The sequence below is a fragment of the Sarcophilus harrisii genome, chromosome 1, assembly GCF_902635505.1.
Source record: "Sarcophilus harrisii chromosome 1, mSarHar1.11, whole genome shotgun sequence".
Classification (NCBI taxonomy): domain Eukaryota; kingdom Metazoa; phylum Chordata; class Mammalia; order Dasyuromorphia; family Dasyuridae; genus Sarcophilus; species Sarcophilus harrisii.
The window spans coordinates 646,091,783-646,106,858 of record NC_045426.1 but is presented as its reverse complement, the minus strand read 5'-3'; the positions used below and the strand labels follow the sequence as shown (position 1 = coordinate 646,106,858).

General features: G+C 38.2%; 1 protein-coding gene across 1 annotated transcript in view; it reads right to left on the bottom strand.

Moving 5' to 3' along the window:
* Positions 1-15,076, bottom strand: part of LOC105749397 (zinc finger protein 16) — a 57,385-nt gene that overhangs the window by 5,632 nt on the left and 36,677 nt on the right. Inside the window, exon 3 of the mRNA XM_031947723.1 lies at positions 4,221-4,401. Within this exon, the coding sequence (XP_031803583.1) occupies positions 4,221-4,401 (181 nt within the window). The remainder of the gene's footprint in view (positions 1-4,220; positions 4,402-15,076) is intronic.

Sequence of the window (15,076 nt, the reverse complement as noted above, 5' to 3'; positions counted from 1 at the left end):
TCCGAAATCACATAGCAAATCAAGGACTTCAATATAATTTGTCTGGGCCTTTGGACCTGAACCTCCTAAACTTACATAGGTATTTTCCTACATTTCCTCAATTATCTTTGGTTTCAATTCCTTGATAGCCAATTTTATTCTAGGCAGCATATTAGTGGAGAGTTTATCTTGGAGTCAAGAAGGCCTGGGTTCAAGACCTACCTTTATACATATTGAATGCATGACCCTGGGCAAGTTACTGAGCTTCTCAGTGTTTTAGGCAACTTTCTAACACTGCGAGTTGCAGAGAAGAGGCCAACTTGAATTAGTAGAAGGATCTTTTTCACCTTGGGTTTCTGTGGATAAAACTACAGGTCCAATTCCTCTCTCTTAATCCTATTTGAAGATTATACTTTAAAAAAAAAAACAGGAAAAGGAAGAATTGAGTATTTTCTTTTTCTGCTTTTTCTTCTTTTTGTATCATCTACCCCAAGTAATATGACCCTTCTCTTGATCTGTCCCCCAATGTGAGTAAAGGAGTCCTGCTTGTTGGTTTTAGCAATCTTTGCCAACTTCCATTTATTCTAAGTATCCTGATAGTTCTTACAGGACTGTGCTATTCTTCAAGGTTCATTCTCAGCTATTCATTCCAATTTCTATATGGGTATTTTTCTATATGGGAATTTTGAGCAGCAGCAAGGAGGAGGAAAAGTCTTCTCAACAGGGCTGAGAATGGGGGTCACAAGGATACGGAATGGAAAGAAGGAGGCGGCTTGGTGGAATGCACATGGAACCTATGTAAGTTTTTAAAAAAAATTTAAGTTGGCCAACAAGTTCCCTGTGTATTCATACAGGTCTCACTGGAAAGCTTTTTTCTTTCCCAGTAGAACAGCTTGTGTACCCAAGATTTATTTCTTTAGACCATGGCATTCTCTCAAGCCAGCTCTCCTTGTAGAATCTGGTGGGAATCTTTGAAATCTACTCTCCTCCCACTAAATCTTAGGTATGAATAGATTATGCTCATCTTCCCCTCACTCTCTATCATGAAATCTGTGATGGGGTGGTCACTTTCTCCAGAAGGAACCATCATGTCTACTTTGGCAACCCATTCTTTCTTTATTCTTCAGAAGTAGGTCTACTTCCCCATATCATTTCTTCTACCTTTTGAAGAATGAAATTCTCATTATAGCAAGTTAAGAATTTAGAGGTAGCTACTCTTTTAATAGTATTTCAGTAGGTATCTAGATAGCTGAAGTTCCCCCACCATTACTTTATTATCTCCCTGCAGCTTTGTGAAATAACTTCTGGAATCCATTGTTCATTCCCTTCTTGTGACCAGGGTGTCTATATGCTACTCTTTCACATGTGGTTTGTTTCTCCCTCCACTGATACTTACCCAAATATTCATCATGCTTCTATTCCATGGTTCAACAATTTCTTCCCATGAGTACATCTTTGTGATACACAATCCTACTCAATGGAGTAGAATTTATTTAATCATTTCCTTTAGAATTAATGGGTACAAATCTATTGCCAGATTCCAATAAGAATTATATCAAATTAAGCCTCAAAGATACTTATAAGATAGTACTTATCATCTTGTGCTAACAACTCTAGTTTATCTTTTATTCTGTATGTTTGTATGCTGAGGCCAGTGTTAATACTGTCTCTTTGAATTTTATTTTTGGTGAACAACTGATCATCTACAATTATGAAAAGCCCAAAGTTTAAGAGTAAAAAGGGTTCTCAGAAGCCATTTAGTACAATCATTATTAGACCAGGAATTCCTTCTATATTATTCACAAATGATTATTCTGCCTCTACTGAATAATCTCCCTCTGAAAGAGGACATACCACCTCTTCATGTAGCCTAGTTCACTTATGCATAGTTCTTAGCTGTTGGGAAGTTTTTCCTTTAATTGAGCTGAAATCAACATCTCTATTACTTCCACTTATTGCATCCAGTCCTGTCCTCTGGGGCCAAGAAAAGTAGATGTGATGGATATAAGATGTAGATATGTATATTGAACATGAACAATGTGGAGTTTGTTTTGCTTGACTAGGCATATTTGCAATGCTTGATTATGTATATTTGTTACAAGGGTTTTGCTTTTGCTTTTCTTTTCTTTCCCAAAGTGGGGTAGAAGTGGGAGAAATGATAGGAGGAAGAAAAAATAGAATTTTGTTCATTGAAAAAAGTTAAACATCATTAAAAGACTAATCATTGTTACACATTTTCTGCAAATATCTGTAGATGGTATCATGTTTTTCTTAAGTCTTTTCTAGTTCTTAGTCCCTTCAATAGATACTTGTATGGCATGTTTTTCAGTTATCTCACTTGTTGTCTTCAAGTACGTGAAGGCAGTTCTGGGAAAAAGATGTTACATTTGTCCTACTCAGGTAGAAAAACAAGTAATGAAATAGAAGGTGGAAAGAGGTAGATTGTTTCAGGTGAAAGTACAATTGAGTCATAGAAAAATATAAAGGGGTATCCCATGAGGTAAGAGAAGTAATAAGATATCACAGGAGCAAGAGATGCTCTAAGAGGATTTTAAACAGAAGTTGGATGGCTGGATGACTTATTTGGACAAGGATGTTGTTGTAATAGTCCTCCTCAGGTAAGGGTCTCTGAGATCCCTGGTAACTCTGAGGTTCTCAGATTACAAGAAACTCGTGCCTCCTGTTTCTCTTTCTATTTCTTCATTTCATTTGGTAACTCTCCTTTCTCTTTCTCAGAGTGGAGGTCATCTATATCTCTGACCTGCCCCTTTATTCTCTTCTTTTTATGTTGTACCTTTTAAACCTCACCTACTCTTGGTTTCAATTGCATAGAAAATTCTGTAGATTTATTTCCTGCCTTGACCTGCCCCTCCTCTACCCACCTGGCTCAGCTGTGAAAGTGACTCATTTCTACTTGACTACTTCACCAACACCTTTTGCTGAAGAGGCCAAGCTGAATTCAGTTTTGTGGAAGTTCTCTCCTAACAGAACTCTGTCAGGAGATTTGAGAAACACTTAGAGATGTGATCAAATCAATATGGTACAAATGAGTTATGTTTGTTAAAGAGAGCAATAGAAAAAAATAAAAATAAAAAATAAAGAAGGTAATAGAAACATTTAACTATTTTGGCCTAAGGAGGAATAATCAGGCAATATTCCTTGGAGGAGAGAATTTCCAGAGAAGACTGAAGAAAAGTATCCTAAGAACTACTGGGTCTTCCCAGCTAACATGCAGATGAAGTATCTTCCCATCAGATAGTTGGGATGTTCCTTGACAACAAGCTGTCTGGCTTTTCTTTCTATATTTGTGATGTTCAACACAATGCTTTGAAAACTGTAAACACTTAATACATACTTTTTCATTCATTTATTCACTGAAAGAGAGGGATATGAATTGGTGAATAGGCAAAGAGAGGCTTATGGCAACAAGAATGACCAGGGAGAGGTAAGTACAGGAGTCAGAAAAGAGCAAGACAGGTAGCTCAAAAACATTTGTGAAGTGCCCATTATGTGCCAGGCACTGGTAGTAGAAAGAAAAAAAAGTGAAACAGTCCCTGTCCTCAAGGAGCTAACATTCTACTGAGAAAAAGCAATGAGTACATGGAAATAAATACAGAGGACAGTCAAAGTAAATACAATGTGATTTTTGAATGGTTAGGGAAAGCATCAGGAAAGATGAGTTGTAAAAAGTGACAACTGAGTGGAGCCATGGCAAAGAGCAAGGGATTCTGTGCAGCAGTGGGGAGGGGGGAAAGTCTTCTCAACAGGGCTGAGATGGGGGTTACGAGGACATGGAAGGGAAAGCAAGGAATAGAGCTTGGTGGAATGCACAATGAGTGCCAGTGCTAGGAGACAGGACCAGGGGAGAGATTAATGATAAATTAATCTAGAAAGACAGGTTGGAGTCAGATCATAAAGGCTTTAGATGTCAAACCAGGAATTTGCCTTTTATCCTAGATGCCATGGGGAACCACTGAAGCTTGGGCTTATGGGCAGGTTCAGGAAAACCAGAATTGTAAGTAGTGAGTTGGGGAGAAGTAGGTGAAAGGCCCTGAAGTCAGTCCTGGACAGCTGGGATTTCATTCAGTAAGCAAATAGTCCTACATGTTTTTTACATACAGTGAGTCCTTGAAAATAGTAACAATAACAATAAGAATCTGGAGAAAGAGAAACAGGTAGAAGGTGGAAGACTCATTTGGTCACAGTGGCTGGGGGAGTAGAGAGGCAGAGGAGTTGAATACCTGGTTGAAGATCATGGAATGGAAGCAGGGACTCAGAGTTCAAAGAGCCAGCCTGGGTCCCCAGTGAGGAGTCACTGCTGCAAGGCAGAGCAGGTGGTGACTCCAGACCTGTGTCCAGGGACGTCATCTCCATCTTTGTTTCTTCAGCTAGGGCTCTCTGTTGCTGTGCAGAGTCTGGGACCTGGAAAAAGCAGGAATATGACAGGTGAGGATGAAGTTCCCAACCTTAGAGCACATAGCACAGGATCCATCCTCCAGGACACAGTAAAGGGGACACAGAACCTTTATTCCCAGAGGGCTACAGCAGTGAGGCCTAAAAAAGGACAGGATATAGCCCTGAGACTAGAAATTTATCTTTGGCTTTGGCCTCAGTGCTTGGTCCCAGCTCCTGCAGCACTGGGAACAGAGGGAAAGACAGATTATGATAAAATAGGTCCAGAGAAGATAGTTGTTGATTTTTAGAAAGGTGTAGCAGGATGTGGGGAGATGAATAGTGTTCAAGGTAGAGGGTTAAAGTATGTCGGAAATCACCCTTTCATGCTTCTTCACTATCTTCTCTTCCCCTGGATCCTTCCCTTCTGTCTACAAACATGCTGACATTTCTCCAATCCAAAATGAGCCTTCCTTGATCCCACTGTTCCTTAGTTGACAAACTGCCTAAAAATCCAGGCTCCCTGCCTTCCCACCGACTGCCTTCCCAACCTTTTACAATCTGGTTTCCACCTCCACCCTTTCACTGAAATTGTTTTCTGAAAAGTTGCCTTATGTCCTCCAGCACCACCAATCCAAAGGTGTTGACTTAATTCTAATTCAAGTTTTAGAAGTACCTAACACTGGTAAACCTCCCCATTCCCACCCCTAATACTTTCTGGAAGTTACATTCTTAATTATCCCCAACCCCAACTCTGTAGGACGGATATCTGAGCCCTCCTACTTCTCTGATGGCTTGTTCCCCATTTCCCTTTATTAGGTCCATTTCCCACCCTTCTAGTGCAGTTATTTTCTGAGGCTCTGTTCTTGATCCTCTTCTCTCCTCTTGTTTCTGGTTAATCATAACAACTTCCATTGCTTCAGTTATTATGTTACTGTTCTATTGTATTATCTAGTCAGCTGAAGAATTTTCAGAACTGTTATTTGGATCAATATGAGAGTTCAGTGGCAAGAGGATCAAAGTGGGTTCAAATGGCACCTCTTGTGCTTATTAGTGGTATGATCACAGGTAAGTCATTCAACCCACCTGAGCCAAAGTTTCCTCATCTCTAAAATGAGTATATTAATATATGTAGTACTTACCTCCTCACAACTTAGTTCCTTAAAGGTAAAATTAGGTGGTTGGGTCAAATGGCCACAAGCTCCCTTACAGTTTTGTATGAATCTGGCCTCGGGTAGATTCTTAAGTAAGGTGCTTAACCATTTTTGCCTCAGTTTCCTCAAATATAAAATGGGGATAATAATAGCATCAACTTTCTAAGGTTGTAAGGGATACAATGAAATATTTTCAAAATGCTCTGCAAACCTTTAATACTATAGGAATGGTAGCAAACCTTTAATACTATAGGAATGGTAGCTTGACCACATTACTTCTTTTCATATCACTGCTAACTTCCAAGTCACCCAGGCTAAAAAACTCTGGACTCATCTCCCATCTGCCTCCCCCAGTTACCCAGTCTATCATCCCAATACAACTGCCTTAATTCAGGTATGATTAGTTCTTTCTCAGACGACTGCAATTGCTACCTAACTGGTCTTTCTGCTTCTGCTGTCTCCCTTCCAATTCAGATTAATCTTCCTAAAGCACAGCTCTGATTACATCATTCCCCTGTGCAAAAACAATGAACAAAAAAGTGTGGAAGCAGAACTGCACAGAATGTGTGGGTGTGTAGGGGGGAGGGAGAGACAGAGAGACAGACAGAGACAGAGAGATAGAGACACAAGAGACAGAGAGAGACATAGCACAGAGACAGAGAGAGGGGAGGAGGAGGAAGGGAGGGAGGAAGGGAGGGAGGGAGGGAAGGAGGAAAAAAAGAAGAGGGGGGAGAGGGAGGACCAAGTTCAGCCCAGGAGATTAAAACAAGACCGAAAGTCTTTGCACATCAGAATGAGTTTAGACTTTATGTGCTAGGGACTGAGAACTTGCTGAGAAGAAACATATGCTCAGAATTGTGCACTGGAAAGAGTCATTTGGAAGCCAAGGCAAGATAAATGGGGGATGGAGTGGGCTTGAGTTAGGATGCCCATCAGGGGCCACTACACTAGTCCATAAAATGATGAGGGCCCAAACTAGGAGAAATGCCCTGGTAATGGAAAGGAGGGAACAAAGCTGTTGCCATGCGTTTCCTCTTATCTCCCCCTTTTCACCTCATGTCACTCAATTGCCTTTTACCGCTGTCTCCTACTTCCCCTCTATCTCACACAATGAAGCAGCCCTTCTTCTTGCCATAGCAAACCCTTTCATCCGCACAAGTGATCCCATTTTATCCCAGCTTCTCCAGCAGAGTGCCCCATCCATCATCCCTGCCCTCTGGCTTATCTGCAATCTCTCTGTGTTTGGCTGCTTCTCTATAGCCTACAGACATGCTTATGTCTTCCCCCATCCTTTAAAAATCCTCACTTGGTCTGTTCATCTCTGCTAGCTATCATTTCACAGCTTCTCCCTCCTGCAGCTATTCTCCTTGAGAATGGTGTCTATGATTAATGCTTCCTAGGGAGGTAGGGGAGGGGAGGAAAGGAAATAAGCATTTATATAGCACCTACTATGTGCCAGGGACTGTGCTAAGTGCTTTTTAACAAATATTAACTTATTTGATCCCCAAAACAATCCTGATAGATTATTCTCATTTTATAGTTTGGGGAACTGAGGCAGACAGTAATAATTTAAGTGACTTGCTCAGAATCATATAACTAGTAAGACAGTGATGCAGGATTTGAACTCAGGACTTCCTGATTCCAGGCCCAGCTTTCTATCCACTGTGCCACCAGCTGCCTCCACTTCCTTTCCTCGCATTCTTTTTAATCCTACTGTCTGAATTCAGACTATTATTCAACTGAAACTGCTCTCTCTAAAATATTTAATGACTTCAATTGCCTTTCTGTGCAGCCTGTGACACTGCTAATCACATTTTCCCCCTTGATATCATGTTCTTTTTAGGTTTCTATGACACTACCCTATCCTGGTTCTCCTCCTACCTGTCTGACTTCCACCTCAAGTTTTTTTTGCTAGATCTTTATCTAGGTAATGCTCAGTGAAGGTGAGTTTCCTCCAGGGCTTTGTCCTGGGTCCTCTTCCCTTCTCCCTATATACTCTTTCACTTGGTGAACTTATCAGTTCCCATGAACTCTATGAACAGCTTTATACTGGTAATTCTTAGATCTAATCATCTAGCCCTAACCTTCCCATGACCTCCAAGTCCCACATTTCCAACTGCTTATTGCATATCATCTAACTGGATGTCCTGTAGACATCTTAGACACGATGCATTCATTATCCCCAAAAATCCTTTCCTTCTGAACCTTGCTATTACTATTGAAGGCAGCACCATCATCCTAGTCATCACTAAGGCTCTCAACCTAAGTGTCATCCTCAACTACTTTCTCACTCCCTCCATCTGATGTCAAGACTCATTGAATTTATCTTTGTAACACTCTCACACATATCCCCTTCTCTTTCTGACACTGCCACTAAATTGAGGCAGGTCCTCATCATCTCACACTTGGACTACTACAATAACTGCTGGTTGGTCTCTAAGTCACAAATTTTTCTTCATTCTATCTATCCACCTACGTTCAAAGTGAGCTTCCAAAAGCACAATTCTAAACATATCATGGAGGTTTTATCACCTCCAAGATGAAGCAGAAAATACTTTGGCTTTTAAAACCCTTCACAAATTCTGAATTTGAGTAATCATCTAAAGACTTTTATCACGATTTTTAAAAAAACTGTCTTAAGTAATTGAGCATATTTTGCTTTAAGATAAATAATAATGACCATCTGTTTGGGGGAAGACCAAAATATCTTGTAAATTCTCATTGTCTGTCAAGTTCTTTGGGAACTCATCAGACTTGCAAGGTCATATAATCTTATCAGTTCTGTGAAAGAAGAAACTCCAAGAATGTATGTGATTAATGAAAGTCTTGTCTAATGATTGACTTTTATTCACTGTGTGTTTAAACTAGAGAATAAAAATGCTGAATAAGAAAAATAAAGCCCTTCACAATTTGACCCTTCCCTACTTTTCCTACTTACATTTTACTCTACTTCTTTTCTACCACATACTCTATAATTCTGTGACATTGGCCTCCTTATATATAATTCCTCAAGCAACATTCCAGACACTTTCAATAACTATACTGTGATTAATATTCAGTGACATATTCCATGACCATCATAATCCCATTCTTTCTCATCTCCACTACCTGGTTTCCTTCAAGTCCTAGCTAAAATCCCATTCACAAGAAGCTTTTCCTGCTCCCCTTAATGCTACTGTCTTCCCTCTGTTGATTATCTTTAATTTATCCTATACATTATTGGTTTGTACATAGTTGCTTGCATATTGTTTACTCAGTTAGACTCTTCAAGAGCAAAGACTGTGTTTTGCCTTTCTTTATATTCCCACTGTTTAGCCAAGGATTAATATGAAGGTGTTTAATAAATGTTTACTATTTGTGTAAAAAGATAGATACAAAACAAAAAAGAAAGATTAATGCTACAAAGAAAATGCTTCTCTATTTTAAAAATTAGCTAAGGGAGGAGACTTTCAGAGAAGATTAAAATTTCTGGAATATTTATTTTTCTGTACTCTTTATTATGGCTTGCTAAATTTAGAAACACTAAATTCTATATGTAATATTTAGTTTGGTTCTAAAATGATCTCACCTCGTATATCAAATCTAGGACTATCACTGATCCACATATTACATATTTATTAATTGGATTTAATTTTAAATTATTTTATTTTTGGAATAAACAAAAATAAAAGTTGCAGAATGCAAAAGAATTTTAGTATCTTAAGAAGCTTATGACATAATTTTGGGCACAAAAGATGATTCCAGCAAATGATTCAGTAATAGTACTTATACAAAGAGTTTTGTTAACTGTACAACTGATGAGTTTTTGGTTGGACACATTGAATTTTAGGTACAGGCAGGGTTTCCAGATGGAGACATCAAGAAGACAGTCAGAAATATAGATCTAGTGTAGTAGTTTTTAACATGGGCCCCTCAAGGGACCTATTTGCAGATTTCAGGGAGCCTGTGAATTTAGATGGACAAAGAATTTTCTAGTTGAGATTTAGCATTTCCTTCAATTATTTCAAAACATAATTCTGAGAAGGTGTTTACAGGCTTCACTGGGCTCCCAAAGAGGTCTATGATGCACAAAAAGTTAACATAATCATGTTTGGGGGGCTGAAGGTATAGATTTTAGTCATTTACATAAAGTTTAGGGTTGAACATTTGAGAAAAGAAATTTTCTGTAGCAGACTGACAAAAAAGATGAGTAGAGAGAGTCAAGGACTCTTGCTCAGGGAATGCCTCCAGGAAGAAGGCAGGAAAAGGAAGAGGCAGTTGTCAACGATGTATCCAGGGAATAAATATACTAGTCTTTGAATTAGGCAGAGCAGGGCTCAAATCTTGCCTCTAATACTAATGAGATGGGTGACCAAAGGCAAAATTAATTTAAATTGCTGACCTCACTCAAATATTTGCAAACTTTAAAGTATTAGATATATCAATTGTTGGCATCATTATTTTTATTAAAAACTAGTAATGAAAGCAAAGCAAACTAAGATGGCAATTTGAAGAGGCAATCAAATAAAACCACAATTTTTTTCAAGTGGAGAAAACTCTGACATATTTAATAGGCTAACAGTAACAGAATAAAGCATAGATCATACAAGTAGGGCTGGTGAGAATGGAGATAGGAACAAGGTCCCTGGAAGAATAGAGAAGGGCTGGGAGGGAACACAGGGCTCAGTCTGCTCTTGTGGGATACTGTAGAACTAATCCTGCATTCTAGTCCCCCAACCTATTTGTATCCCTAAGGCTCCAATTTTCTAAGATAAGGGAGAAGGATGACAAAATAAAAGGTACAAGAAAAGAGATTTTAAGGTGGGGAAAGCTTATATCCGATGCCCTTTTATGATCTTTCTAAGTAAAAGGCTAGGTCATCTGTTGAGAGTTTTGGAGGGGAAGATGAAAGTGGGGTATTTAAAAACGAGATCTAGAACAACTTCAGTAAGTAATGAGCTGGGCAGTTAACAAGAGATTAATAAGGAAGCTGCCAAGCAACAATGTGGGCCCAGCTGGGGTTAGATGGCTCAGATTTGTCATATTCTGGATTGTACAATTCTGGGACATCCTCCAGAAATGCTCTATAGCCAGAAGCAGAAACTGAGAAAGCAGATGGATGGAATGATTTAGGAATAGCAATTGGCATGGCCAACACTATGGAAAGCCAAGAAGGTAAGGGTTTGCGACCATGATCTAACAGCCTCAGAAAAAGAATGAGGCAAAAGCCTTTGAAAAGGCATGATAGTACAGTAAAAGGAAAACTGGAGTTAGGTGTGATGCTGGCTTAAGTATAGTTTGGATACTTACTACCAATGGGATCTTTTAAGCAAATAATTGCACTTTTCACAGCAATGTCTTCATCTTAAAAAAAAAAATAACTTCTAAACTAACAATTTGAGAATTATTTAACATAAGCTGCTGAGCAATCCTTTTATTCCACTCTAAATCTAAGCATATTTATATATGTACATATAAATATATACATTTACAAATGTATATACTCATAGGACTATTAGGAAAAAGTAGGAAGTAAATCTTAAAGTACTATGTAAGTGTGAACCATAAGTGATATTGCAGAACAGGATGCACAGCAACAACCCATAGCCAAAATTGTTAGAAGCAAGTCACCTCCATTTGTGGCAATTAAGTTTCTGATAACTAATGGGATGAATGGAAGAGAGGAAGAAAGTTTCTTTTGAAGTCATAGAGTGGCCCTGGTTCAGAGGTTTGGCCTAGGACCCTCTGGAATACGTAGGAAAGTTCATCTACTCTAATAATCACAAGGAACAAAGCTCAGTTCAGGAGCCTCTCAGAGCAGAGATGGAGCACAGTGGCGCTAAATCCATTGCCTGTTCTGGGGTCAGATCAACTATTCTCCTGGAATGAAGAGAATATTAATAAGACTGCTTTGATCCAAGACCTCTGGTAGTGGAGCCAGGCCCAAATAAGAAAGAAGAGTCTATCGTATTGTGATATCTGGGGAAGCAAGTTTTAATGGTCAGAAATCAGTGGAAGGAAGAGTAAGAGAGTGGGATGGCAGCAGATCTAGTTACAACCTTGTGAGATTGTCAAGATCTCAAGGATTAATAGTGGTCTGCAAATGAATTAATCTGGCTCAGGAAAAAAATAAAGCACGCCAACAAAAGAAACCTTTTTAGAGCAATAACAACAAAAAAAAAGGCTCCGAGATGCAATTCTCCAATTTTACTTCATAATGGATCAATCCTCTGTGGAATCTAAATGTTGTTAGATTTTCTAAATCTAAGCATATTTAAATTTTATGAGGCTTTTATTGAAATTAGAAAAAATTTACCTCTTATCTAATGATTTGAGGATTACTTAACATAAGCTGCTGAGCAATCCTTTTATTCCACTCAAAAGAATTTCCTACAAGGAACATTCCACACCTTTTCTATGCTACTCCAAATGAAATCTCATCTCTACTTCCCACATTCACAGCTGAAACTTCATCTCCAACAATAGGCTAATAAACAACAATAAATTACATTTATACAGTGCATTCTTGCCCAAAGTTTCTATCTCTTTCCCATCCTTTCTTCTTTCCCCTTTCCACTCTCATCTTCCCCCTTATGCCAATGGGGCTTCTAGGACTCCTTTGCTAGTACAATACAAACTGGAAAATCTTAAGACCATCGTACAATGGAAGCTTACACCTCTGTCCCTTGCAGGGTCCTCAAACTACGGCCGCAGACCAGATGCGGCAGCTGAGGACAATTATCCCCCTCACCTAGGGCTATGAAGTTTCTTTATTTAAAGGCCCACAAAACAAAGTTTTTGTTTTTACTATAGTCCAGCCCTCCAACAGTCTGAGGGACAGTGAACTGGCCCCCTATTTAAAAAGTTTGAGGACCTCTGCCTAGGGTCTTGCTCTAGCAGTTATCCCCATTCTCTAATATCTTCAAATCTCCTTAGTTTCAAATGAAGCTTTCCCATGACCTTTCTAACCCATCTATAGACTGGCCCTATCTCTCCTTTAATTACCAGATTTCTACAAAGCTATCTCTTTTAGCTGTTTCCACTCTGTCTTCACCTACTCACTCAACTCCCAGCGACCTGGATCTCTCTCTTTCAAAGGTCACCAACAGCCACACTGAATCTTTTTTTTTTTTTTCCTTTTTAAAGTTCATTTTGACTTTGCAAACCAACCCCTGCTTCTTGTTAGTCCTCTGGATTCTCTACTATAACATTCTCCTGGCTCTTTTCCTCCAACTCAGGTTAACTCCTTATCTTGTTGGCTGATTCCTCTCCCTCTCCATCCCCAACTGCCCACATGAGGGTGTCGTTCTGCTTCTATCTGTGACCGCCTTTTATGTGTATACAAGAACATATAATTATTCCATATATTATATGATATCTTATAATGATCTGTGTGTGGATGATTTCTAAACCTTCTTATTTCACATCTCCAGTTGCTTTCTGAACGTCTAAGTATAAATATCCAATTGTCTCAAACTCTGTGTTCAAAACTGATTTGATTAGCTTTTTCCTCAAAATCTGAGACCCTTCTCTTTTTTGTAACCTCAATTTTTACTGATGTCACTGACATCCTCAAAGGGAGAGAAGGGAGTCACCTATCAAGCAAGCACCTAGGCAGTTAGGTGGCACTATGAAGAAGGCTCCCAGCCTGTTGAAAGGAAGATAAGTTCAAATCTAGAATCAGATACTTATTGTATGATGCTGGGCAAGTCACTTAATTTTTATCTATCTTAGTTTCATCAGCTGTAAAATGGGAATAATAATAGCACCTACCTCCCAGGGTTATTGTGAGGATCAAATAAGTTAATATTTGTAAAGCACTTAGTATTGAGTATCTGGCATGTAGTAAGAGCTATGTAAATGCCTACTCCCTTTTCCCCATCTACAATGTGCCAAGTAATGTAGATATAGAGACAAAAAGAAACAAACTTTGTCCATTCTTATTATATCTCATAATTATTTGTAGACATCTTTCTTCCTTCTCCAACAGGACAGAAACTTCATGTTATTCATTGTTTAAATATATAATATCTTGTACTTAGTAGGTACTCAATAAATGCTTGAACTGAATATTATGTCTGGACTAGCAAATTTGATATTCATATTCACTGCTATTCTCATACTTGGTATCTACTGAAAGACTCCATTTATTCCATCCTTCAAGGCAATGGTAGCATAACCATGAAGCCTTTTTAAAAATTCTTATCCCACCCTTCCTGATTCCAGATAAAGCTGACTTTTTTTCTCCTTAAATTTTTTTAAATCTTTTTGCCTAATTTTCCTCAGTCCCTAGTTCCCTCAAATTAACTTGTATCCATATCATAGTTCCCCAGCCCTTCTCTGCAAAGCTATTGGGTAATCCAGAGAACAGAAACTATGATTTTTCATCATTGTAGTCTCAGCATCTAATAGGCACCTAATAACCTAAAATGGCTGTTTTAAATTAAATTAAAATGAAATCACATATGTATATTTATGTATATAGTCACACATATGCCTATATGTGTATCTATGTCTATAAAGTCTCTCATTGCCTATATCTATATATCTATCTACAATGTAATCTCTAATTGCCCTGACCTTCACTTACATTTACCACAATTTTAACTCTGTTCCTCTGGCTCTATCCCCTGTCCTGTTAGCTGTTCCTGTTAGGTCTTCTTTCCTGGATTACCCCCTTTTTGTCCCATTCTCTTTTCTCATTACCACAGCCTCCCTCATCCAGTCTTCTAATCTACCTCTTCATAATAGCCCAAATCTCTATTAAATAAGGAACTGATTCTGTGGTATCTGAACATTTGCTTAACAAGATTTTCAGTCAATCATGTGTTCCTCAATTTGTTCATTTAGCACTTCAGTTTATTTCCTCTGCTGTATCTGTTTTCTCTTTCAGCACAGATCAACCTGTTCCTTTCTAAAAGCAAATTTCTTTTCCAGAAAGTTGGCAATACAAGTCTGAGCAATTCATCTGTTCTCTGCTGCATAAAATTTGAAAGCTTGGAAAGAGAGCAGTAGAGATTCAAATACAAAGACTTCCTTTATTCAGTGGTGCTGATATGTATGATTTACCTGTACAATTTTGGACCATTGTGTGACAAACAAAAATCATTTTTTGTATTTCTATGATTAACAGATATCTCAGATATATTTAAAAACAGTTTTCTTTTTAGAGTTCTGAAATCAGCTACATTCTTTTTTCTTAATTTTTATTGCTACTTTTAAACATCATCTTTTTTTTCATCTGCCACATTCTTAAGATTTTTATGTATACAAATACTTTTATGTATAATGGCTATGAAGTAATACATCCTTTAAAGATAGTAAGGACTCCAAAATTTAGAATTTGGAGAGGGACTATGCTGGATCTAACTTCTCCCTACAGGTCTATACAGAAAAGAATTGACAAACGAATTAACAATGTAAATGATATTGCAGGAAAGATAATTAAATTATAGTAAAAGAAGTGATTAAGAGGACACTGTTTTCAAGTATCTTCAAGTATTATGCAGTCAATATGTTAATTAAAAATTAGTCTGATTTATTTAATTAACAAAGCAGATATTTTAGGAGCT